General features: G+C 48.2%; 1 protein-coding gene across 5 annotated transcripts in view; it reads right to left on the bottom strand.

Annotated features, from left to right (window-relative positions):
- The window catches only part of LOC119953175 (very low-density lipoprotein receptor-like), a 91,545-nt gene extending 64,555 nt beyond the window's left edge, over positions 1-26,990 (bottom strand). For 2 of the 5 annotated variants that reach the window (XM_038777133.1, XM_038777134.1), the window contains exons 1-5: positions 26,828-26,990; positions 23,664-24,038; positions 8,084-8,203; positions 7,178-7,303; positions 63-234 (exon numbers count right to left, since the gene is read on the bottom strand). In XM_038777133.1, the coding sequence (XP_038633061.1) occupies positions 63-234; positions 7,178-7,303; positions 8,084-8,203; positions 23,664-24,038; positions 26,828-26,945 (911 nt within the window). In that variant the 5' untranslated portion in view covers positions 26,946-26,990. Of the gene's footprint in view, positions 1-62; positions 235-7,177; positions 7,304-8,083; positions 8,204-23,663; positions 24,039-24,869; positions 25,508-26,827 lie in introns of those variants that run through there. The other 3 variants (XM_038777132.1, XM_038777135.1, XM_038777136.1) reach the window with 2 other exon arrangements.
- Positions 26,991-27,386: the final 396 nt, after the last annotated feature.

The raw sequence follows: 27,386 nt of genomic DNA, 5'->3' as shown, positions 1-27,386 counted from the left end.
ACTGGCTGCTGTCTGGATTCCAGGTTTCTGTGATTAATGTTGGGAGAAATCGGTCAGTTTACCTGAAAATCCCACGGCGCGTTTCATCAGACCAATAGATTGTTGACGAGGAGATATCCAAACTTAATGCTCTTGCATTGTCCAAACCGTCAGCAATCTCCAAGTATTCCATTCTATTCATATTTATCCTCTTGATGTCACGATGATTCGTTACAATCATGAATGGCTCCTCTCCTAGTGAACAGGAAACAGGAAAATTGGGTTCAATATCCAGTTCTCTAACTCACATCCCTACAGTGCCCATTCTCTGCTCAACACCACCAGACTTCCTCTCATCACCTGCTCACAAAGCTATACTGTCACCTGGAACTCAGTACATAGAGAGGATGCTATAAACCTGCATCTGAATCACTTACCAAACAAACCTTCCGCCCTAATGCTGGCAAGGTGTCATCCCAAAACAGCTACATTGAAACTTCCCAAGTGGTTTTCACAGTAAACATACAGCCTTGTTTGTACTGATCCAGTCATTACTGTATTATCTGGGGTGACAGTATGGATATGGACTACAATCAAGTGTAAAAAAACCAATCAATCACAGCTCACAATAAAACAGCCTGTTTAGGGACATGTGAAAAAGCCTTCCTTTGGAATTATCCTTGAGCACCATTGAGAGAGATAAACAGGCCTACTTCTCCATCCCCAAAAATGCACAATATCAGATTCAGCGTACAAAAGGTGGAATAGAAATGACCAACTGGTCCACTGAACCTGCCTGACACAGTCATGATACCTTAAACGTCATGAATTCATTAATACTACACCCCTGTCTGCTTCCCGATACCGGTGCTTATGTAGTTACGTTGTATACCTTGTGTTGCTCTATTATGTATTTTCTTTTATTCCCTTTTCTTTCCATGTACTTAATGATCTGTTGAGCTGCTCGCAGAAAAATACTTTTCATTGTACCACAGTACACGTGACAATAAACAAATCCAATCCAATGAATTACGACATTCCCCACATCCACCCGCAACTATACAGTCTCCTGCAAGGCACAAGAAAGTTCATTTTTAAATCTAGTTTGTATTTTCATTTGAACAAAATCAGATTTTTTAAAAACCTTGCTGACACTTGAAGCCCTTGCAAAATTTGCACATTTTTCAACTAAATTGTCCAAAAAAAAGATTGGGGGTCATAAATTAACTGCGTCATGCAGAGTATTTCATAGACCAATAAATAACCTACGAAGACTGACAAAATACTCAACAGGAATAAGAGATCAGTCAATAAGTGGTCAGGCCTGTGATGTAGACTCTATGAAGCTATTCTCTCTCCAGAGGCTGCATGCCCAGCATTTCTTGTTTTTGCTTCTGGTTTATAAAGAGCAAAGATTTGTTTTTTGAAAATGTTTTTGAGAGTTTTTCCTTTTTTTTCCACAATGAAAATAAAAATACACAATTCCGTACAAACAAATTACAATTTACAGAAGTCCCACATTATAGTTAGCCTCCAAAACCCAACTCCCCTTACTCCCCCAACCCCCTCTTCCTTTTTATTATGTAGTAGGTTTTCTTTATTGGTTTTCTATTATCATACAGAGGGTCATTTAGCGACACAATTATTACATTGTGGTAGGCTGCTATTCGGCTGCTTATATTTACAAACTTTTGGGCGGGGATGTGTGTGTGTGTTAGTGTGTCCGCATAGGGTGTGGTTGCCATATGTGCCTCCCTATTCTCTTCCCCCTCTCCCTTTTTGTTGACGTTTGTGGTCCCCTTCTCCTGCCCTTTGCTCTATTGCTTGCTGGCTACAGGCAGGTCCTGGAACAGGTTGGGGAATGTCTTGTGGGAGTCCTCTTCCAACCCCCGGATGAAGAATTTGATTTTCTCCATTTGGAGAAATTCCAATTAATCTGTCAGCCAGTCTGCAGTGGATGGTGCTGAACACCAGCCGAGAGAATTCTTCGGCGGATGATTAGGAAACCAAAGGCTAAGGTGCCCCCTCCCCATAAAGTTCTGGCTGGTCTGATACCCCAAAGATTGCCACTTTCGGGCACAGCTTCACCCTCACCCCCACAACCTTGCACATTGTTGTCCAGAGCATGAAAAGTCTGGGGCATGCCCAGAACATGTGGGCATGGTTGGCCGGCCCTCCCTGGTACCGTTCACACTTGTCCTCCACCTCTGGGAACAACCTGCTCATTCGGGTTCTGGTTAAGTGAGCTCTGTGTACCACTTTCAGCTGCATTAGGCTTAGTGTTGCGCTTGTGGAGGTGGAGTTGACCATGTTCAGTGCTTCGCTCCAGAGTCCCCATCCTATTTCAATCCCTAGCTCTTCCTCCCATTTTTCTCTTGTCTTGTCCAGTGGGGAGTGTTGTCCTCATTAGGTGCTCGCAATTCTCCCCCCCCCCCAAACAAAGTTTCCCTCGTCTAACAGTTCTTTTAATAGTGAAAAAATGAAAATCGCTTATTGTCACGAGTAGGCTTCAATGAAGTGACTGTGAAAAGCCCCTAGTCGCCACATTCCGGCGCCTGTCCGGGGAGGCTGTTACGGGAATCGAACCATGCTGCTGGCCTGCTTGGTCTGCTTTAAAAGTCAGCGATTTAGCCTGGTGAGCTAAATCAGCCCCCTGCTAAACCAGCCCCCATTGGTGCCCATGGATCTGTTTTTGTTCTCTGCGGATGAAATTTTGGACTTGCATGTGTCGCAACTCGATCCCCCTGGTCAGCTGCAGCCTCACCGTCAGTTCTTCTAGAGTGGTCAATCTGTAGAAGTCACTAACAGCCAGTGTCGTCGCCCCCGCCCCCCCCATCCTGTCTCCACCTTTTGAAAGTGCATCCATTTTGGCTGGCACGAACCTGTGATTGTTGCAAATGGGGGTCATAGTGGACATTTCGATCAGACCACAGTATCGTCTTAGTTGGTTCCATGTCCGGAGCATGGCTATTACCACTGGGCTTGTAGAGTGCTTGGCCGGAGGGGATGGGAGCGCTGCTGTGGCCAAGGCCTAGAGGGAGGTCCTTTTGCAGGAACTCCCCTGATTATTACCCATTCAGCCTCTGGTTTATTTAACCATCCCCTCACTCTTTCCGTTGTGGCTGCCCAGTGGTAATATTGCAGGTTTGGGAGGGTCACCTCCACCTGACTAGCCAGATTCCATTCGTGGATCGGTATCCAGTCGTGGGCAATTTGGATCCCCAGGAGCGGAATTGTGTCGGGCCTGTTTAAATGGTATTCCCTCCAGTTCTGCCCCTCTCCTTTGCGGGTTCACCGGGAAGGTTTCACTTTTGTTCAGGTTGAGTTTGTAGCCCAAGAAGGCTCCAAACTCTATTTCAAGAGCGCCATGGTTCCCTCCATGCTGCTTAGGGGGCCTGCAACGAAGAGGGGCAGGTCATTTGAATAGAACGAGACTGTGCTCTCCATCTCCCCTCCAAATCTCCTTTCATTTTTTCGCCGCTCTGAGTGTGATTGCTAGTGGCTCGATTGCCAGGGCAAATAGCAGCAGGGACAGCGGGCATCCCTGCCTTGTGCCTCTGTGCAGCTGGAAGTGCTTAGAGCTAGTGGTGTTGGCTCTCCGTGGGAGCGCTGTACAGAAGTTTCACTCATGATGTGAACTCTGCTCCATGCCCGAACCGCTGCCGTACCTCTTATGAGATACTTCCACTTCTGTCGACGGCCTTTTCTGCATCCAGGGAGATGATCACCACCAGTGTTCTCCCCCCCGGATGGGATCATTATCACGTTTAGTATGCTTGATGTTCGACGTTACCTACCTACCCTTAATAATAATAAGTATAGTCTTTTATTGTCAGAAGTAGGCTTACATTGCAATGAAGTTACTGAGAAAAGCCCCGAGTCGCCACATTCTGGCGCCTGTTCGGGTACACAGAGGGAAAATTCAGAATGTCCAAATTACCTAACAACACTTCTTCGGGACTAGTGGGAGGAAACCGGAGTACCCGGAGGAAACCCACACAGACATGGGCCGAACGTGCAGATTCCACACAGACAGTGATCCAGCCGCGAATCGAACCTGCTTCCCTGGTGCTGTGAAGTCACAGTGCTAACCACTGTGCTACCGTGCTGCCCATCTGGTCTTCTACCACCACCTCTGGTACATAGTTTTCCAGTTGCCTGGCGAGGATTTTGGCCAGTATTTTCACGTCTAGATTGAGCAGTGAGATGGGTCTGTAAGACTTGCATTCTGTTGGGTCTTTGTCTTTCTTGGGTTATCAGCGAAATTGAGACTTGTGCCCCTTCCTAGAGAGTCTGTGAACATCACCCGCAGATGTGGGACCTGTGCTGTCATTAATTTTTTGTAGAAATATGCTGGAAGTCCCGGTGCCTTCCCCACCTGTATGGAGTTTATGCTCTCCAGGATTTCTCGCAGTTCTCATGCTGCCCCCAACCCCCATTTCCTATCCTCCCACACGACTGGCATGTCCAGTCCATTGAGGAACTGCGTCATCCTCAAGTCCCCGTCAGAGGGTTCGGAGGTGTACAGTCCCAGTAGAAGACCTCAAATGCATTGTTGACCTTTGCTGGCTCTGCTACTGGTCTACCTATGTTATCCCTAATCTGTGCTATTTCCCTCATGGCTGCCTGCTTTCTCAGCTGGTGAGCCAGCAGGTAGCTGGCTTTGTCTCAGTGTTCGTAGAACGTCCCCCGTGTCTGGCGGAGCTGGCGCACTATGAGGAGAGCAGGTCAACATTCATTTGTAGCTTTTCCTCTTTGCCAGAAGCTCTACGGTCAGGGCCGCAGAGCATCATCAATCATCTCCAGAATGGAGTCGACTCGCCGTTGACTAGCCGTCCTCTCTTCCCTGTTTCTACGTGCCTTCAAAGCCTTCTGAAAGTGGATGGTGAGGCCTCCCCATTCTGGTTGTTGGTAATATGCCCGTCTGTGGCCGGTGATATTTTCTCACAGAAATCCTTGTCGGCAAGGAAGGGTATGCCCAACCTCCATGGAGGGCATTGGGCGCGGCCTGTCTCCTACCTCACGTCCAAGTGTGGAGCATGATCGTAGATCATGATTGTGGAGTATTCCGCTCTTACTATCCCTGAAACACTGATTTCCCTATTATAAAGAAGGCAATGCATGTATATACTTTGTGTTCCTGGGATAAGAAGGAGAACTCCTCTCCTGGTGTGTGATCTTCCATGGATCCACTGCCCCGTCTACTAAATGTGCTGAGTTCTTTCGCCATGCTGGAGGTCTTCCCTGATTTGGGGTTTGATCTGTCTGTCCATGGGTCCTGTACACAGCTGAAATCCCCTCCCATGATTTCCATCATCGTCTTCCATGGTCGTTCCAGTTGGGCGCTTACATGTGAACCAAGACCACTGGAGCCTTGTCCAGAACACCACTGACCATGACGTACCGTCACCCCTCCTGCAAGATCAACCATACTTACTTTGTGGATGCGCCCCTGCTTCTTTTTGTTTGGAGACCCTCCAAAGTGGCTACTTGTGGCACCATCTTGTTCCCTCTTGCCACAACTATTGTCGCCTGTCTAAAACCCTCCCCCACCCCTTTGTTCCCCTATAGTTCTGCACCTCCTCTCCCCGGCTATTCCCCTCTCCCCTCCTCCAGTGCCCTCCCTTTTCCCCACCCCTTCCTACCCCTCTGCTTATCCCCCCTCTTGGATGTTTCCTCATGCACCCCCCCCCCTCCCTCGCCAAGCTCTCTGGTCCCCACAGGAGATGCGCCATGCCCCCCCTCCCTTTACCTCTTGGTGCTAGCTTTTTCCACTATTGTGATGGCCCCCCTTCTGTGGTCGTTCTGAGCCTTTCCTTCATCCGCTCTTTATCTTCCCTCTTCCTCTTGTTCCCTTCTTTCCGCGATCTGCTGCTCTCGCCCCCTCTTTTCTGTGCCTTAGCTTTTGGTTTCAGGCGAGGCAGTACAGACCCATGCAAATAGTCTCACAGTTTCTCAGGGTGACGGCTTCACCTGTTTCTGCTGCTGCTTTTCCAGCCCATTCTTTTGGACGAACTCATCCACTTCTGCCGTAAAATAGTGCTCCTTGTACTGGAAGATTACCCATAGCTTGACTAGATAGAGCATCCCAAACTTCACCTCATTTTTGAACAGGGCGGCCTTCGCTCTGTTGAAATCAGCCTGGTTCTTGGCCAGGTCTGCCCCAATGTCCTGATATATTTGTAGCTGGTGTCCCTCCCAGTTGCAGGTTCTCGTCTGCCTGGCCATCTCAAGATTCTCTCCCGGTCTTGGTATCGGTACATATTCGCAATTATTTCCCTCGGCTGTTCCCTGGCCCTGGAATTTGGCCGGAGCGACCCGTGTGCCCTGTCTATCCCTAGCGAGCTGGGAAGCTAGCCTTTCCCAGGTTTCCCAGCATCTGGGCTACATAGTCCATGGGATTCCTGCCTTCGGTTCCCTCTGGCATTCCCACTATTCAGAGATTCTGGTGCGTAGATCGGTTCTCTTGGTCCTCCACCTTCCCCTTAACATTCCCCTGGGTCGCCACCAACCTTTCCATTTCTGTCTCAAGGGCAATGATCTGGCCGTTCCCCGATTGTGCTCCCTTCGGCCTCTAGTTGCCTCTCTGCTTTATTGAGGGCCACCTATATGGTGGCCAGTCCTTCTGTGGCTGCTATCTTGACTGCTGCCTGGACCCCAAGCCTGATGTTCTCCTGGAATTCCTTTAGCTCCCTAGGTGAGGAACTTCCTCCAGCAGCCCTCCGGCGAGGGCAGTTTCTTGCACGGTTTGTTGGCCCCTCTCCTTCAGGCACTGCTGGGGCTTTCTCACCTCATGGGTCCACCGTTTCTCCAGGCTTCTGTTGCCTCTCTTTTCCTTGTGGCCTCTGGTACAGCTGTTGTTTGACATTTCAGCAAACATCTTATATCATTGTATGTAGGTTGAAGAGAGTGATGAGAGGATGCTTTGTTTTCCCCCTCGGTTCTGGCTGGCAATTTCGGATAAAATTGCCTAAATTCGATTTCATAGCAGGAAAGCCACCTTCCGTGTGTTCGCTCGGCACATCCCCGTTACCGGAAGTCCATAAAGATCAAAGACTGATCATCAAACCATGACCTGTTTTTAATTTCAGTAGTCGCTGCACTACATCTAATTAGTCCTTTTCCCAAATGACAAGAGGACCAAAGCTTTAAAGAGCGCAATGATGTTTAAAGATGTTACTTAAAGAATACAACATACCTGTAGCTTGGCAAGTGCCGGTGTGTGGATTCTTTTGGTATCCCTGGTAACAGTCGCACAGGTACGATCCATGCAGGTTAACACAAATTTGGTCACACAAATCAGAGTTTCTACAATCATCCACATCTGAATAGGAACACAACATATTACTGATTTAAATGCTGATCAATGAACGCACCACCATGCCGCCCACTTGATAAAGTTTAAACAATCTGGCTTTGCATATTTCAATCCCTCTAAATATTTATTTTATGCCCCTCCCTCTTTCTTCTCGTTTCCTGTTTCTCCCGCTTGCAGGGATCAAGCTTAATTAAAACTTCAATAATTAGAGATGAAATTCTAATGTGCCAGAATTTATCGAAGCAATATATAATTAATTAGTGCTTCTTTGATTTTATTTCCAATATTTCATACATTGACAGACGCAATTCGTAACCTGGTTTCATGTTTTTAATTTATTACACAGCAGAGCTGTGAATAGTTACCATTTTATTTCTTCCTGCCGCTGTCGCCCCTCTCCGTACAGTGCAGTAGGCCATTCGGCCCATCTAGTCCACACCGCCCAGGCCCACTCCCCCACCCTATCCCCGTAAGCCCACCTAAGGGACAATTTAACATAGCCAATCCACCTAATCTACACATCTTTGGACTGTGGGAGGACACCGGAGCACCCAGAGGAAACCCACACAGACACGGGGAGAAAGTGCAAACTCCACATAGACAGTCACCCCAGGCTGGAATTCAACCCGGATCCCAGGTGCGGAGGCAGCAGTGATGACCACTGTGCCGCCATCTTTATGAGGTAACACTCACCCAACATAACCTTAATTGTTCTGCTCTCAAAAGATAAACTTCATGTACCACTTATAGCTAGAATACTTTTAAATCAGATGTAGGTAAACTCACCATCACAAATGAAATGATTTATCAGGTCCAATCCAGTTGGACAAGCACACTCATAACCCAAAGGCAGGTCCCAGCAATAATCAGAGCACTTCCCATTTGCCTCCAAACACTCATTTCGATCTGCCAAACAAAACATTTGAGGAATCTTAGGCAGAGTATGTAATGCAATCCAGTGAACATGTCCTTTATTGGGAGATGCAGTGAAGAGGTCAGTATCTCTGTACTCTACTGGCTGTATGTTTGCATCTGAAACATTTGACATTTTGTATCAGTCCAAATAATCCACACAGTAACAACAGTGCAACAGGGGGTGAGGAGATCTTCTTTGATCTCCAGCCTCGAGTCCAATCGCTCCTATCTGTAACCAAACACAGAAGACGTCAAGCCACGGTGGCCTGCTTGTAACTTCCACTCCCTCCACCAACCTTTCCTCTGCTCAATATCTTGCTGTCTGTGAGACATGCTGTATAAATTCAAGTAGTTGTTATTAATGTCTTTTGTACCATTTAGACATATGTTGAGATAAATAAGGACCAATGTTAACCCTCCTCACCCCTTGGAAATGGAGCAAATGACTCGTTAAATTAGCTCATGGCATTTAGATATAGCTCTTCTGGCTAAAAGGATCAAGGGATATTGGGGGGAGGCGGGATCAGGACATTGAACTTGATGATCAGCCGGGATCATAATGAATGGCGGAGCAGGCTCGAAGGGCCGAATGGCCTCATCCTGCTTCTATTTTCTATGTATGTTTCTATGTATATTACCCATGCCAAACCAGGTTTCCAATCTTAATCACTGTTCCAAGCAGGCAAGAGGGACACACATGGGGAGTCAGCAGTGTTCTTTCTTTTTAAAAAAAAATTAATTTAGAGTACACAATTATTTTTTTTCAATTACAGGGCAATTTAGTGTGGCCAATCCACATACCCCCACAACCCAAAGATGTGCAGGGTGAAACCCATGCAGACACGAGGAGAATGTGGAAACTCCACACGGGCAGTGATCCAAAGCCGAGATTCGAACCCAGGTCCTCAGCGCAGTAGGTGGCAGTGCTAACCACTGTGCCACGTGCCGCCCCATTGTTCTTTCTTAAATACGTTTATTAGTTTTGATTCTGTCATTAGGTTCCAACCTGAAATTTGAACTGATGGCTTGTCTGACTGTGACCTCTCCATTAGCAGAGATACATAAGAACTAGGAGCAGGAGTAGGCCATCTGGCCCCTCGAGCCTGCTCCGCCATTCAATGAGATCATGGCTGATCTTTTGTGGACTCAGCTCCACTTTCCGGCCCGAACACCATAATCCTTAATCCCTTTATTCTTCAAAAAACTATCTATCTTTACCTTAAAAACATTTAACGAAGGAGCGTCAACTGCTTCACTGGACAAGGAATTCCATAGATTCACAACCCTTTGGGTGAAGAAGTTCCTCCTAAACTCAGTCCTAAATCTACTTCCCCGTATATTAAGGCTATGTCCCCTAGTTCTGCTTTCACCCGCCAGTGGAAACAACCTGCCCGCATCTATCCTATCTATTCCCTTCATAATTTTAAATGTTTCTATAAGATCCCCCCTCATCCTTCTAAATTCCAACGTGTACAGTCCCAGTCTACTCAACATCTCCTCGTAATCCAACCCCTTCAGCTCTGGGATTAACCTAGTGAATCTCCTCTGCACACCCTCCAGCGCCAGTACGTCCTTTCTCAAGTAAGGAGACCAAAACTGAACACAATACTCCAGGTGTGGCCTCACTAACACCTTATACAATTGCAACATAACCTCCCTAGTCTTAAACTCCATCCCTCTAGCAATGAAGGAAAACATTCCATTTGCCTTCTTAATCACCTGTTGCACCTGTAAACCAACTTTCTGTGACTCATGCACTAGCACACCCAGGTCTCTCCGCACAGCAGCATGCTTTAATATTTTATCGTTTCAATAATAATCCCGTTTGCTGTTATTCCTACCAAAATCGATAACCTCACATTTGTCAACATTGTATTCCATCTGCCAGACCCTAGTCCATTCACTTAACCTATCCAAATCCCTCTGCAGACTTCCAGTATCCTCTGCACTTTTCGCTTTACCACTCATCTTAGTGTCATCTGCAAACTTGGACACATTGCCCGTGGTCCCCAACTCCAAATCATCTATGTAAATTGTGAACAATTGTGGGCCCAACACGGATCCCTGAGGGAGCAGAGCAGATGAAGATGGAGCAGAGATGAAGAAAAGGTACCAAAAAGGTCAACAAATTATCTGTTGTAAACCTTTTTTTGGATATCGCTCATAAGGTGCTGGGTTTCCTCCCCTCTCTAACCAGTAACCTGACAGCCCAACATCCCAACTCTTGCCCAGGCTGGCTGTGCAGATGAGGACCAAGTAAAAATTTCCTGAGTTTCACACCCACATGATTCTCACCCAGAGTTAGGAATCAGGCAAGTGGCATACCCAACTATGCAATATACTTTGGGGCGTGGGAAGTCCTGAAGCTGGTTATTACTACAGGATCACATTCACAAGCTGTCTGTCCTCAGGATAGTTGACATCAGCTGTCTCCGGTTGCTGTGTGCCGAGATAAAGCTGCTGAGCACAAGCTATTTTTATTCGGTCATGGGACGTGCTCATCACTGACTCGGCCAACATTTATTGCCCGTCCCTAATCGTCCTTGGGAAAGTGGTGGTCAGCTGCCTTGTTGAACCGCTGCAGTGCATGTGGTTTAGGTGCATGTGGTGTTAGGGAGGGAGTGCCAGGATTTTGACCCAGTGACGAGTGAAGGAACGACAAAATACTTCCAAGTCAAGATGGTGAGTGACTTGGAGGTGGAACGTCCAGGTGGTGATGTTCCCATGCATCCTTGACCTACAAGATGGCAGAAGTCGTGAGTTTGGATGGTGCCAAGGAGCCTAAGTGAGTTCCTGTAGGTGGTACACACACGCTGCTACTGTGCATCGGTGTTGGAGGGAGTGAATATTTGTGAATAAGTCAAGTGGGGCTGTTTTGTCCAGGGTGGTGTCAAGCTTCTGAAGTGTTGTTGGAGCAATCCAGACAAGTGGAAAATATTCTATCACACCCCCAACTTGTGTCTTGTGGACAGGCTCTGGGGAGTCAGGAGGCGAGATACTCATTGCAGGATTCCTAATCTGTGACCTGCTCTTGCAGCCACAGCATTTATATGGCTACTCCCATGCGTGAACAGAATGACCTCTGTCAAAGATGCAGCAGTAATGATACACCATGATCTAGTTGAATAGCGGAGCAGACATGAGGGGCTGAATGGCCTACTTCTGTTCCTCTGTACAAACTGATCCATCCAAAGAACAGTCTAACTGCAAATTAACGCATACCCAAAGTCTGTATCAGAGCACCGAATTATTCACTGCACAGCTATGTTGAGTCATAAACGGTTTTCTAAGTTCATTTCACAAGTGCTTTCTTTAGTGAAGCAAAGTCATAGAGTGGATCTTCCAATTGTGCAGTGCTAAAAATCCTGAGCCAGCAAAAGTTTATCGATCTTACATTTCAATTTATTAGTTGCGTTAGCATCTACTCCTTCTGATGAGAGTTTTCTTCACGAAACGGATGGTGGAAGTGTGGATGGGTTTTTAAACTTCTCTCCTGAACAGCTTTGGCTCTTGATCTTCTGTCCCCTTGTTCTAGTCTCTCACCAGCAAAAAAAAACACTCACTCTCTACTTGACCAGTTCCTTTCAAAATTCGAAAAAAAATCTCAAATCAAATCATTTTTCAGCCTTCTACAGCCTTGCCTCAAAAATCTAACCTTTGGAACCCTGGTGAATCGTCCCTGCATTCCTTCCCAAGACTAATATATATCCCAAGATGTGGCGGCACTGCTGCCTCACAGTGCACAGTTACAAGCATAGGGCGGGTAGTGGGCCTAGGTAGGGTGCTCATTCAGAAGGTTGGTGCAAACTCGATGGGCTGAATGGCCTCCCTGCACTGTAGGAAACCTATGGTTCCCATCCTATCCTATGGTGCCTAGAACTCTACACAGAACTTCAGATGGGGTCTAACTCGTGCTTTGTACAGCTGTAGAAAAATCTCCTCCACTTCCAGTCTTCAAGTTAAACATTATATCCCATTAGTCATTTTGATTTTCTTTCCTGACTACTATATTTTCGTGACATGTGCACATGAACATACAAAATAGGAGCAGAAGTAGACCATTCGTCTCCTCACCTCGAGCCTGTTCCACCATTCAATAGAATCACAGTTGATCTGTTTGTGTTTAGAACTTCAAATTCCTACCTAACCCCCGATGATTCCTATGCCTGACAGGAATCTATCTACCGCCACCTTAAAAATATTCAGTGACCTGCAACAACCATAGGTTCACGCCAGCGCTGACTGACGCCACCTTCAAAAGGTGGAGGCAGGACGGAGGGACACTGACAGTCACGGACCTATACACAGACGGCAGGATCGCAACACTGGGCGAACTGAGAGAAATTCCAGCTAGCCAGCTAGCGAGCTAAGGTACCTGCAACTAAAAAACTTCCTACGAAAGGAGACAAGGACATACCCACAACCACCACGACAGACACTACTGGAAGAGTTACTGGATGCAAGCTTATTAGAGAGAGGAAACTGTAGCGACATGTACGACCGACTGGTAGAAGGGGCCGACACCATACTGGATGCAACAAGAATGAAGTGAGAGGATCGAAATAGGGTGGGGACTCTGGAGCGAAGCACTGCATAGGGTCAACTCCACCTCCACGTGCGCAAGGCTCAGCCTGACGCAACTAAAAGTGGTACATAGAGCCCACTTAACAAGAACCCGTATGAGTAGGTTCTTCCCGGAGGTGGAGGACAGATGTGAACGGTGCCAAGGAGGCCCGGCCAACCACGCCCACATGTTCTGGTCTTGCCCCAGACTTGTGGAGTACTGTACAGCCTTCTTCGAGGCAATATCCAAAGTGGTGGGGGTGAGGGTGGAGCCATGCCCGAAAGTGGCGGTCTTCGGGGTTTCAGACCAGCCAGATTTATTCCTGGGGAGGAGGGCGGACGCCCTTGCCTTTGCCTTCCTGTCTGCCCGCCATAGAATCCTGTTCGGCTGGCGGTCAGCAGCACCACCCACAGCTGCAGACTGGCTGTCCGACCTCTCGGAATCTCTCCAAATGGAGAAAATCAAATTTGCCATCCGAGGGTCAGACGACGGCTTCCACAGAACGTAGGAGCCATTCACCCAATTGTTCCGGGACCTGTTTGTGGCCAACAAACAAGCAGAAGAATAGCCAGGTAGCCAAGAATCGGGAAAGTAGCCAAAGCATGAGAGGGAGAGACAGACCGGGGGGGGCCAGCTAAACCTAAGAGGCAGGAAAGGCGAACCACAGGGCGGGGAGGAGGAGGGCAGAAGCAGGGGGAGGGGGGGGCAGAGGGAAGAGACAGGGAACAATAGAGGAGAGCCAGGGAGGGGAAGGGGGGAGGCAGGGAAACGTTAACAAACTTGGCATCCACAGGAACAGAGAAAATGGGGAAGACGGGAGGGCCGCAGAAGCAGACGTGCGCACGAGACGACAACGTCAGCGAACTCCGTCCGGGAGAAGCAAGGGACAACACCACAAACGGGGAGGGGGGGGGGGGGGGGGGGGGGGGGGAATGAGTGCCCCGATGGGAGGGTGTGAGAGGACTGAGGCGCGTGGGGTAACATCTAGTTCATTGCTGATGTATATTCTCTTTCTGAACTATGTTAATGTTCACTAGTTTGCTGTGTTAAGATTATTACTATTTATTATGAAAAATTTTGCCAGACCTTAATAAAAAAAAATATTAAGAAAAAGAAAACAGCAGCAGCAACCCGGGGGAGGGGTGGCTGATTTATTTTCCTTATTGTAAGGGGCGCATGCTCTATCCTGTTTTGAATTGGGTGTTAATTTGTTAAACTGTTTATCGTTTAGAGGGTTAAGTTGTTTTGTTTTGTTGGCATATTGCCCTTCTTTCTTTGTATTATTTTCCTTTTTGGAGGGTTTTGTAAACTTATTGAAAAACTTTGAATAAATATTTTATTTTTAAATTTAAAAAAATATTCAGTGACCCTACCTCCACTGCCTTCTGGGGCAGAATTCCAAACTTGCATAACCTTCCGGAAAGAATTCTCCTCATTTCTGTCCTATATGGGCAGAATCCTAAATCTCCCAAGTTCCCAGTTTTGCAACATTTAAATTCTTACATCCAACCTTTTCTCGTCCAAGAGAAGGATGCCTCACTTACTCGAGTTGAAATCCATTTGCCACAGTTTGTCCGTTCATTTAATCTATCAATGTCTCTTTGTACCTTAATGTTCCTACCTACTCTACACTGTACCACAATCTAGGTCATCAGCAAACATGGATATATTATTTTAGTCATTAATTAATTAAATCAATAAGTGAGGCCCCAGCACAAATTCTTATGGTACTTTGATCCAATTTGAATACATACCCATCATCCATACTGTCTCTTTTACTACCAAATCAGTCAACAGATTTGTCCTCACTTCCATCTCTTCTGAAGGATTTTACTGAAAGTCTTCTGGAAGTTCCTATAAACCACATCCATAGATGTTCCCTGTCTCTTGTTTTAGTAACTTCCTCAAACAATTCAGTTTGTTCAAAATGACTAACTTTTATAAATGAATATTGGGTCGCTATAATCAGCTCAAATGTATCTAACTGCTAAGTCACTCTGTCCTTAACTACAAACTCAAATAGCCTCATCAGAACAAATGTTAGACTAATAAGTCTCATCGTTTGCTTCTTCTCTCACTCACCTTTATTGAATAATGAGTTACATTTGCTTTGATAGAGAAAACAGTCAGTATCAATGAGTTATTTTCAGATTGGCAAACTGTAACTAGTGGAGTGCTGCAGGGATTAGGCTGGGGCCTCAACTATTTACGGTCTATATCAATGACTATAATGGAGGGACCAACAAAACTGTAGCTAAACTTGCTGATGATACAAAGATAGGTGGGAAAGCAGGTTGTGAGGAAGAGACAAAGAGTCTGCAAAGGGATATAGATAGGTTAAGTGAGTAGGTAAACATTTGGCAGATGAAGCATAAAGTGGCAAAATGTGAGGTTGTCCACTTTGGCAGGAAGAATAGAAATTCAGAATATTATTTAAATGGAGAGAGATTGCAGGATGTGGCAGTACAGAGAGCATGCAGATACAGTAAGTATTTTGCAAGGCAAATAGAAAGTTGGGCTTTATTGCAAGATAACAAAGCTAAAAGTAGGGAGGTCTTGCTACAACAAGGAATTTGTGAGGCCAGAATAAGAGCACTGTACAGTTTTAGTCTCCTTACTCAAGGAAGAATATACTTGCATTGGAAGCAGATCAGAGAGGGTTCACTGGGCTGATTCCTGGGATGAAAAGGTTGTCTTATGATGATGATAATAATAATAATAATAATAATGCTTATTGTCACAAGTAGGCTTCAATGAAGTTACTGTGAAAAGTCCCTAGTCGTCACATTCCGGCGCCTGTTCGAGGAGGCTGGTACAGGAATCAACAAAGCCCACGCTCAAGAGTAAAAGGATTCTGGTGACACAGCGAGGGAAAATATGGCAGACCTCGCCGTGTCGATGTCACCCTCCCCATTGCCAACAGAGCAGTTAATGTAGTTCACTGAAGAATAAAGCGATTAAGGGTTACGGTGTTCGGGCTGGAAAGTGGAGCCGAGTCCATGAGAGATCAGCCATGATCTCATTGAATTGCGGAGCAGGTTCGAGGGGCCAGATGGCCTACTCCTGCTCCTAGTTACATAGATACATAGTACAGTACAGCACAGAACAGGCCCTTCGGCCCTCGATGTTGTGCCGAGCAATGATCACCCCACTCAAGTCAACGTATCTACCCTATACCAGTAACCCAACAACCCCCCCCCCCCCCCCCATTAACCTTATTTTTTAGGACACTAAGGGCAATTTAGCATAGCCAATCCACCTAACCCGCACATCTTTGGACTGTGGGAGGAAACCGGAGCACCCGGAGGAAACCCACGCCCACACGGGGAGGATGTGCAGACTCCGCACAGACAGTGACCCAGCCGGGAATCGAACCTGGGACCCTGGAGCTGTGAAGTATTTATGCTAACCACCATGCTACCGTGCTGCCCCTATTGTTGGTGAATTTAAGAAGCATAAGCAGATGTGGGAGGACCTGTCCAAAGCGATTGAGGTAACAGTAGCTCCTCTTCGCGGGGCGATGGAAAGGGTAGAGCAACAACTGGAGTCACAGGTTGCGACGATTCGGGAGGTGGATAGGACAGTCTTGGGTCACAGCGACCGGATTGTCTCTTTAGAGGCAGAGATAACAATGCTGTAGGAGGCCTACAAAGGTTTGGTCAGGGAGGATGACCAGGAGAATCGATCCAGGCGTTAGAATCTAAGAATAGTTGGACTACTAGGGGCTGGTTTAGCACACTGGGCTAAATCACTGGCTTTTAAAGCAGACCCAGGCAGGTCAACAGTACGGTTCAATTCCCGTACCAGCCTCCCCGAACAGGCGCCGGAATGTGGCGACTAGGAGCTTTTCACAGTAACTTCATTGAAGCCTACTCGTGACAATAAGCGATTTTCATTTCATTTTTCATACTGGAGAGAATCGAAGGTACAAGCAGCAGTGAATACATGGTAATGATGTTTGGGAAGCTGGTCAGGGAGGGAGGTTTCATTAATCTCCCCCGAGGTGGATCGAGTCCACCGGTCTCTGCGCCAGAAGCAGAGGATCTGCCAGGGGCGGTAATCGTCTGTTGGATAAATATTTGGAGAAAGAGCAAATCCTTGAAGTGGGCGAAGACCACCCGAGACTACAGCTGGGAAGGTGGCTCCATAGGAATCTACCAGGACATTGAGACCGACTGCGCCAAACGTCGAGTGGGCTTTAACAAGGCCTAAGCGGCACACTTTAGGAGCAAAGTCCAATCTGGGATGCTGTATTTGGCAAAGCTATTGGTCAGAGAACACTATTTTAATACGCCGGAGGAGGCGAGTGACTTTGTGAGAATGAATGGTCTAGGGGAGAATTAAAGGCGATGATGGTTTTATTTTTATTTGAATATTTGGGAGTTTCATATGTTTATGTGTGGGTTCTTTTTGTTTTTGGGTTTATTTTGAGGTCTCTGCGTTTTTCTCCTAACGGGGATTTGGGGCACCATCAAGGGGGATAGGGTTTGGGGGGAAGTGGGTCTTTTTGGTTGGGTTTGTTTTGTTTTCCAAGTGGGGGGTCACCATGCTAGCAGGGATGCTAGTAAATGGGAGCAGTGTGGGGGAGGGAGCTGAAGTTGGGTTGGTGGGGGGAGGCAGCATGCCTAGTTGGTTATGTTTTCATTGTTCAGGGAGGGGGTGCATTTTCGGGGTTGGCTGGGCAGGATGATTGTTCGAAGGGAGGGGGGGGGGCGGGGGGGGGGGGGGGCTTAGGTAGCCGAGAAGGGGGGGGGGGGGGGTTTGCAGAGCAGGGGGCGCTGCTGTGATGCAGTTTCTTTGTGGTTAGATTTGGGAAGGGTCGGTGATGGCGGCCAGATTGGGGAGCCCAAAACGGAGGCAAGCCTGGATTTAGTTGGATTGCCTCACAGAGTGGATATGGCAGATCCTAATGGAGGGGTTCAGAAACCCACTGTCAGGATGATTACATGGAATGTGAGAGGGTTAAATGGTCTGGTCAAAAGATTCCGGGTGTTTGCATATTTGATGAGCTTGAACGCTAATTTAATCTTCTTGCAGGAGACCTATTTGAGGGTTGGGAATTAGACGAAGCTAAGGAAGAAACGGGTGGAATAGGCGTCCCATTCCAACTTTGATTCAAAGTTGAGAAGGGTTGTGATCTTGTTTAACAAGGAGGGTGACCTTTACAGCAGTCAGTATGCTGCTCGATCCTCTGGGAGTGATTTGCGATGGCGAGTGGGATCTTGGCAGGGTGCTGGTAATCTTAGTCAACGTTTACGCTCCGAATTGGGATGACATGGATTTTATTCAGAAGGTGGTGGTGGCCATCCCAGACCTCGACTTGGGTTTGTGGAGGTGGAGTAAACTGAGATAGTGATATCGGATCATGCACCGCATTATGTATGTGTGAGGCTAGAGACAGGTCAAGCCCAATGGTACCCCATGGACGTTAGATACCGTGCTCCTGGCAAACAAGGAGTTCTGTGAGAAGAGAGCCTTTTCCATAGGGAACTATATAGAGTTCAAGGTGAATGGGGAAGTCTCCCCCTCCACCTTTTGGTGAGCGTTGAAGGCTGTGATCAGTGGGGAGGTAATTTAATACAAGTCCCACGGGGACAAGGTTGGGAAGGGGAACAATCAAAGGTTGGTCAACTCAATTTTAATGGATCGGCAGTACTCCACAGCCCCGACAAAAGAGCTGTTAGCGGAAAGAGGTTGCAGATGGAATTCGATTTGGTATCGACTGGGAAGGCTGTGAACTAACTGCATCGCTCACGGGGAGCATTCTATGAGTATGGGGAGAAGCCCATGGGGGGGTGGATGGAGAAGCTGGTGATTGCCCCGGACAAAATTAATGGTGCATTTTAATCGGGGGCTGTATAGGTCGGAGCCCATGTCAGAGGACTCAGATGAAACAACTTTTAGATGGGCTGGACTTCCCAGTGGTGGAGAGGGGGAAAGGGATTGGAGGCTTTGTTGGGGCTAGAGGAAGTAATCGAGTGTATCAGTTCCATGCAATCGGATCAGATGGCTTCCCAGTGGAATTTTAAAAGCAGTTTGCAGCATCGCTGACACCACATTTATTGGGGATGTACAATGACTCTCTTCATGGGGGGAATTGCCACCCACATTGGTGCAAACGCTGATCTTCTTGATCCCAAGAAGGAAAACGATCCGGTGGAATATGGATCTTATAGGCCTGACTGAACACCGATGTAAAGGTGTTAGATAAGGTCTTGGCGAAGCATCTGGAGGGTTCTTTGCCAGAGATGGTGAGGACCAGATTGGTTTTGTTCAGGGACAACAGTTGTCGTTCAATATCAGGCGACTCTTGAATGTGGTCATGTCCCCATATAGGGGGAAGGTGCCTGAAGTAATAACTTCTATGGATGCAGAAAAGGCTTTTGATTGGATGGAGTGGCGGTACCTCTTTCAGGTTCTGGGACAATTTGGGTTTGGGCCAAAGTTTATCTCCTGGGTGAGGTTGTTATCCCCTGTTCCCACGGCGAATATCAGGACTAATGCGGTGAGCTCAGAATATTGGGATGTCTGTTGTCTCCATTGTTGTTTGCGGCAGCAATTGAACCCTTGGCCATCACACATACGTTATCGAATGAATGGAGAGGTATTGAGAGAGGGCGTAGAGAACATAGGGTGTCCCTTTATTCAGACGACCTCTTATGTATGGGGAAGATAATGGGGCTGTTGAGGAAGTTTGGACCTTTCTCAGGGGACAAACTTAGGTAACCAAAAGCGAAGTATTTCCAGTAAACCCCCTGGGTAAGAGAGCAGATTTGGGAAAAGCTACCGTTTAAGCTGGCCGATGAAAATCAGATATCTAGGGATTCAGGTGGCTCAAGATTGGGCCTTGCTGCACAAAATGAACTTGGCCAGTCTGGTGGAGAGGGTGAAAGGGGACTTGAAGAGGTGGGATGCCATTCTTCCTTGGTGTGAAGAATACAGATGATCAAAATGAACATTTTGCCGAGATTCACATTGTTCCAGTCCCTCCCGATTTTCCTCCCAAAATCGTTTTTGTTAGGGTGGACAAGTTAATCTCAGCAGTTTTGTAGGCTGGAATGATCCAGTGAGCTTTTCTGTGGAGGGGACGGTGTTTGGCAGGGCTGGCATTGCCAAATTTAATGTTCTAGTATTGGGCGGCGAATATTGAGAAGGTGCGACGCTGGTGGGGGCAGCCGGGGTCGGGGTGGGGGCTAATGGCAGAGATCATTTGTGTTGGGTTGTATTTAAATGGTATTGGTCACTGTCCCTCTCCAATTTCCCACAGCCAAATTCACAACTAACCCAGTAGTAGTGGCATCCCTTAAAATCTGGAATTAGTTTAGGCGGCATTTTGGATTGAGGGGGGGGGCATGTCAGTATTGTCGGCAATCTGCGGAAAAAATAGATTAACACTGTCTGGGATAGATGCAACCTACAGGATTTGGAAGAAGGAGGGGGTCGAGAGGTTTAGGGATCTGTTTGTGGAGGGTAGGTTCACGGGACTGGAGGAGTTACGGAAAACTACCAACTCCCAAGGGGGAGTGAGTTTAGATATATGCAGGTGTGGGACTTTTTCGGAAAGAACTTTCTTCATTCCCCCAATTGTCGAGTCACACATTGGTAGATAGGTTGTTATCGTCCGACGAGCAGGGGGAAGGCAGGATCTCAGAAATATATGGGTAGTTTCTGGAGCTGGGGAAGGCTCTATTAGAAGAGATAATAAAGAAGTGAGAAGAAGAATTGGGCTTGACGCTGGAGGGAGGGGCCTGGAGTGAGATATGGTATAGGGTAAACTACTTTCTCCTGCACGATACTGAGCCTGAAACAATTTAAACTTGTCCATAGGGTGCACATGACTAAAGCACGCAAAAGTGGCTTCTTCCCCGATGTGGAGGATAGGTGGGAGAGGTGTTTAAGGGGGGCCAGCGAACCACTTGCACATGTTCTGGTCCTGGCCAAAATTGGTTGAGTTCTGGGCATCGATCTTTGAGACCATGTCTATGATTGTGGGGGTGAGGTTGGAGTCATGCCCATTGATGACGATTTTTGGGATGTCAGATTTGCCAGAGCTTCTAGCGGGGAAAAGGGCTGATGTCTTGGCCTTCGCTTCCGATTACCCTGTGACGAATCCTGCTTAGATGGAGGTCAGTGGTGCCGCCTGGGGCTCCGACCTGGTTGGGGGGACATGGCTAAATTTCTGAGGCTAGAAAAAAATCAAATATGCCCCTAGTGGGTTGGAAGAAGGGCTATAATCAAGGTGGAGACCATTCATTGCTGTCTTTAAAGATCTGTTTGTTGACAGCAATTGAGGTTTAGGGTGGGGGGGGGGGGGGATTCAAAGAAATGGATGACCAACTAAAAACATACGTTGGTTCTGTCTTCACAAATGAGGACACAGATAAGTTACCAAAAATGTTGGAGAACACAGGGTTTAGTAAGAGGGAGGAAATCAGTATTAGTAGGGAAATGGGGTTGGGCTTGATAACCTACATCCCAGAGTATTGAAGGAAGTGACTCTAGAAATAGTGAATGTATTGGTGGCCACCTGCCAAGATTTTATAGACTCTGGGATAGTTCCTACAGATTGGAGGGTAGCTAATGTAACCCTACTATTTAAAAAGGGAATTAGAGAGAGAAAAAAGGGAATTAGAGAGAGAAAAAAGGGAATCAGAGAGAGAAAAATGGAATTATAGACCAGTCAGCCTGATGTCAGGAGTGGGGGAAAAAGCTGGAGTCCATTATAAAAGATTTAATAGCAGAACACTTGGAAAAGAACAGTGGCAGAATTGGACAGAATCAGCATGGATTTACAAAAGGGAAATCATGTTTGACAAATTTACTGGAATTTTTTGAGGATGGGTGGCACAGTGGTTAGCACTGCTGCTTCACAGCACCAGGGACCCAGGTTCGATTCCGGCCTTGGTTGGCTGTGTGCCGTTTGCACTTTCTCCCCATGTCTGCATGAGTTTGCTCCGGGTGCTCCGGTTTTCTCCCACAGTCCAAAGATGTGTAGGTTAGGTGGGGTAATGGGGATATGGAGGGGTGGAGTGGGTCTAGGTAGGGTGCTCTTTCAAAGGGTCAGTGTAGACTTGATGGGCCAAATGACCTCCTTCTGTCGGGATTCTATGAATCTGTGTAACTAGTAGAGTGATGTGGTTCATTTGGATTTTCAGAAGGCTTTCGACAAGTCCCACCTAAGAGATTAGCATGTAAAATTAAAGCACATGGGATTGGCGGAAGCCTATTGAGACGGATAGAAAACTGGTTGGCAGACAGGAAACAAAGAGGAAGAAACAGGTCTTTTTCCAAATGCAGGCAGTGACTTGTGGGGTACCGGCAGGGATCAGTGCTAGGACTCCAGCTATTCAAAATACACATTAATGATTCAGATGGGGAAACTAAATGTAACATCTTCAAATGTGCAGACTATACAAAGCTGGATGGGAGTATGAGCTTTGAGGAGGATGCATAGATGCTTCAGTGTGATTTGGACAAGTTGAATGAATAGGCAAATGCAAGGCAGATGCATTATAATGTAGGTTATCCAGTTTGATAGAAAACCAGGAAGGCAGATTATCTGAATGGCTATAGATTGAAAGAGGGGAATGTGCGACTAGACCTGGGTGTCCTTGTACACCAGTCGCTGAAAGTAAGCATGCAGGTACAGCAGGCAGTGAAGGCAGAAAATGGTATACTGGTCGTCATAGCGAGAAGATTCAAGTACAGGAGCAGGGATGTCTTGCTTCAATTATATACTGCCTTGGTGAGGCCACACCTGGAATATTGGTGTCTCCTTATATGAGGAAGGATGTTCTTGCTATAGAGGGAGTACAGCAAAGGTTTAACACGCTGATTCCTGGGATGGCAGGACTGATGTATGAGAAATTAGGATTATTAGGAAATTAGTTGATTAGGATTGTATTCGCCAGAGTTTAGAAAGAATGATGGGGATCTTGGGCAGCATGGTGTTGCAGTGGTTAGCACTGCTGCCTCACGGCGCCGAGGTCCCAGGTTCGATCCCGGCTCTGGGTCACTGTCTGTGTGGAATTTACACATTCTTCCTGTGTTTGCGTGGATTTCGCTCTCACAACCCAAACTGTGCAGGGTAGGTGGATTGGCCACGCTCAATTGCCCAAAATGAACTGGGCACTCTAAATTTTAAAAAAAAACACATTTAAAAAAAAGAATAATGGGGGATCTCATAGAGACTATAAAACCTAATAGGACCAGACAGGGTAGATGCAGGAAGAAAGTACCCAATGGCAGAGGAATCGAGAACCAGGGGTCACAGTCTATGGATACGGGGTAGACCATTGAGGACCGAGATGAGGAAAGTGGTGAGCCTGTGGAACGCAACACTACAGAAAGCAGTTGAGGCCAAAATACTATGTTTTCAAGAAGTTAGATATAGCTCTTGGGACATAAGGTATCAAAAGATATGAGGGGAAAGCGGGCAACAGGTTACGGAGTTGGATGGTCAGCTATGTTCATAATGAATGCCAGAGCAGGCTCAAAGGGCCGAATGGCCTTCTTCTACTCCTATTCTCAATGCTTCTAAGAATTCTCGTTCCCGGAGAGCAATGTAGGCCGGGTCTATGAATATATTCATGTCTCAGTTAAACCGATTTTTGACTTGATGTGGAGATTTTTGACTGACAAGGGAGTCAAGGGTTATGGGGCACAAGCAGGAAATGGAGTTAAGGCCACATTTAGATCAGTCATGATCTTACTGCAAGGCTTGAGGGGCCAATAATTCCTCCCGTTGGTATTTCTTAAGATATTATCCAGGGTGAGGAGCATAAACACCGGCATAGAACAGCTGGGCCCAATGGCCTATTTCTGTGTTGTAAATTCTATATAAAAATAAACTGTACATTAAAGCACATCTCACAGCTCTACACTTACTGCAATTGACCTCATCACTACCATCACTGCAGTCAGGAAAGTTGTCACAAGCGGATTGAAGCTCGATGCATTGGCCCGATCTACATATGAACTCCAACTCCCCACAGCTTCCAGGTTGCATTGCCTTTTCTTCACAAAGGTGATCAGATTCATCAGTCCCTGATGCGCAGTCGTGGTTACCATCGCAGAGCTGGTATTTGGGGATGCAGACAGTGGAGTTGCTGCACTGAAATTCATGAAGTCCACATGCTGCTACAGAGCAGTTTCGTTCATCACTCTGATCATTGCAGTCGTCAATTCCGTTACACAGCATCATTGCAGAAACACAGTGTCCATTCCGACACAGGAATTCATTTTCACTGCACCCCTCATAACCTAAAAAATAACCACAGAAAGCAATAAGATTCAATCATGCCATAGCAGCAAAATACTAATATCATGTAATTGCCTTCATATCCTTCTTTCATGTCCAAGACTTCCAGATCTTTTCTATTTGGGCAGCACGGCAGCACAGTGGTTAGCACTGCTCCTCATAGCGCCAGGGACCTGGGTTCAATTCTGGCCTCGGGTGACTGTCTGTGTGGAGTTTGCACATTCTCCCCACGTTGGCGTGGGTTTCCTCCAGATGCATCAGTTCCTCCCAGAGTCCAAAACGTGCAGGTTAGGTGGACTGGCCATGATAAATTGCCCCTTAGGTGCCCAAAGATTAGATTAGGTGGATTACAGGGATTGGGTAGGGATTGGATCTAGGTAGGAAGATTTGAACATAGAACATACAGTGCAGAAGGAGGCCATTTGGCCCATCGAGTCTGCACCGACCCACTTAAGCCCTCACCTCAATCCTATCCCCTTACCCCAATAACCCCTCCTAACCTTTTTGGGTACTAACGGCAATTTAACAAGGCCAATCCACCTAACCTGCACGTCTTTGGACTGTGGGAGGAAACCGGAGCACCCGGAGGAAACCCACGCAGACACAGGGAGAACGTGCAGACTCCACACAGACAGTGACCCAGCAGGGAATCGAATCTGGGACCCTGGCACTGTGAAGCCACAACGCTAACCACTATGCTACCGTGCTGCCCACATTTGGTGCAGACTAGATGGGACGAATGGCCTCCTTCACCACTGTCTGGAGTCTATGATTCGATTTCACCAACAACTCTTTCAGGACTATCCATTGAGCATGTTACTTATTTTGCTCACCTGTGATACTTCCTCCTTCATCCACTCAATTTTCCAATTCCCCGCAGCACTTCTCAAATTTCCACCCCCACCAGCTCCTTCTCTGTATCCTTTCTCCCCCAACTCAAATCACTTCCCTTTCAGCCACCACATATCGCCGATAGGGCCCCAATTCTTACCAATTAGGAGTCTCTGCCTAACTACACATTCCCTCATATGTTTCTGTCTCCTTCTCTCACAGACTTACCTATTTGCTGAATCGCAATACCAGACATGTCACTTACCAAGCTGACCTCTACTCCCTCAGCTCATCCTCAATATCCCTTGTACACACCATCCTTTGTTCATACCTCACCCAATTTTGCACCCTACCTCCTTCATTCACATATCCCTCCCCGACTGACACCATAACCTAATCAGTCTGATATCACATAATCCCTCCCCCAATCAATTAACTCATCCCACACCTATTCCCCTATGTTCAAACCATCCCTCACCATCAGTTCCAGTAACCATCCCTCATCTTCACCACCAGTGACATACCCTCACCGCCAGTGACAGTCCCTCACCGCTAGTGATTATCCCTCACCCTCACCGCCAGTGACCGTCCCTCACCCTCACCGCCAGTGACCGTCCGTCACCCTCACCGCCAGTGACATACCCTCACCGCCAGTGACATACCCTCACCGCCAGTGACATACCCTCACCGCCAGTGACAGTCCCCACCGCCAGTGACTGTCCCTCACCCTCAACGCCAGTGACTGTCCCTCACCCTCACCGCCAGTGACTGTCCCTCACCCTCACCGCCAGTGACTGTCCGTCACCCTCACCGCCAGTGACTGTCCGTCACCCTCACCGCCAGTGACTGTCCCTCACCCTCACCGCCAGTGACAGTCCCTCACCGCTAGTGATTATCCCTCACCCTCACCGCCAGTGACTGTCCCTCACCCTCACCGCCAGTGACCGTCCGTCACCCTCACCGCCAGTGACATACCCTCACCGCCAGTGACCGTCCGTCACCCTCACCGCCAGTGACATACCCTCACCGCCAGTGACTGTCCCTCACCCTCACCGCCAGTGACCACCCCTCACCGGTAGTGACTGTCCCTCACCCTTGGTGTCATCCCTCACCCTCATTGCCAGCATCTCACCCTGTACCAGTCCCTCCCCCTCACTACCAGCCCCTCACATGCCCCACACTGCCAGACCCTCACTGCCAGACCCTCACCGCCAGTCCCTCACCGCCAGTCCCTCACTGCTAGCCCCTCATCACCAGTCCCTCGCCCTCACTGCCAGTGACCATCCCTCACCGCTAGTGACCGTCCCGCACCGCTAGTGACCGTCCCTCACCGCTAGTAACTGTCCCTCACCGCTAGTGACTGTCCCTCGCCGCCAGTGACCGTTCTTCACCCTCACCACTATTGACTGTCCCTCACCGCTAGTGACCATCCCTCACCGCTAGTGACCATCCCTCACCGTTAGTGACCGTCCCTCACCACTATTGACTGTCCCTCACCGCTAGTGACTGTTCCTCACCCTCATTGCCAGCCTCTCACCCTGTACCAGTCCCTCGCCCTCACTACCAGTCCCTCACCACATGCCCCTCACTATCAGTCCCTCAACACATGCCCCACACTGCCAGCCCCTCACCCACTGCCAGCCCCACACACTCACTGCCAGCCCCACACACTCACTGCCAGCCCCACAGCCAGCCACTCACCCTCACTGCCAGTCCCACATCCACAGCCAGCCACTCACCCTCACTGTCCTGCTCTCACCCTCACTGCCAGTCCCTCACCCTCGCTGCCAGTCCCTCACCCTCACTGTCCTGCTTCTGCCCACCCCGCTCGCGGATCTTTGATTGACAGCAACAACAGCCAGTCAGTGAGCGGTCTCCATGGTGACGAGGTTGTGCACAGCCAATAGAATGAGTGCAATGCAGCGATAGCGGTGTCCGCAGGGTCCGGCCCCTCACTCACCATGTCCCGAGCCCGAGAGTGGCCCGGCCACCGCCAGCTGCAAGCCCGCGCCGAGCCCCAGGCTCAGGCCCAGGCTCAGCCCCAGGCCCAGGCTCAGAAGGCTGCCCGGGATCCACATGTCACCCAGCGCCCTTCACCTGACAGTCAGCGCGCTGACGTCAGCACGCGCTGAGGATCACGTGGCAACAAATGGGCGGAGCCGGTGTTTGGGTTCAATTTGAGCGCCAGTGAGGTGCACAGCACCCTCTGAACCCCCCAGCACCCCCACCCAAACCCCAGCACCCCTAAACCTCCCAACACCCCCACCCAAACCCCAGCACCCCGCAAATCCAAACACCCCCTAAATCCCAGCACCCCCACCCAAACCCCAGCACCCCCTGACCCAACCCCAGCACCCCTAAACCCCCAGCACCCCCACCCAAACCCCAGCACCCCCTGAACTCCCCCAGCACCCCTAAACCCCCCAGCACCCCCACCCAAACCCCAGCACCCCGCAACTCCCCCAGCACCCCTAAACCCCCCAGCACCCCCACCCAAACCCCAGCACCCCTAAACCCCC

Source organism: Scyliorhinus canicula, chromosome 18 (assembly GCF_902713615.1).
Source record: "Scyliorhinus canicula chromosome 18, sScyCan1.1, whole genome shotgun sequence".
Classification (NCBI taxonomy): Eukaryota; Metazoa; Chordata; class Chondrichthyes; order Carcharhiniformes; family Scyliorhinidae; genus Scyliorhinus; species Scyliorhinus canicula.
Note: the sequence above shows the minus strand (reverse complement) of the source record. Positions and strands in the feature narration are given on the sequence as shown.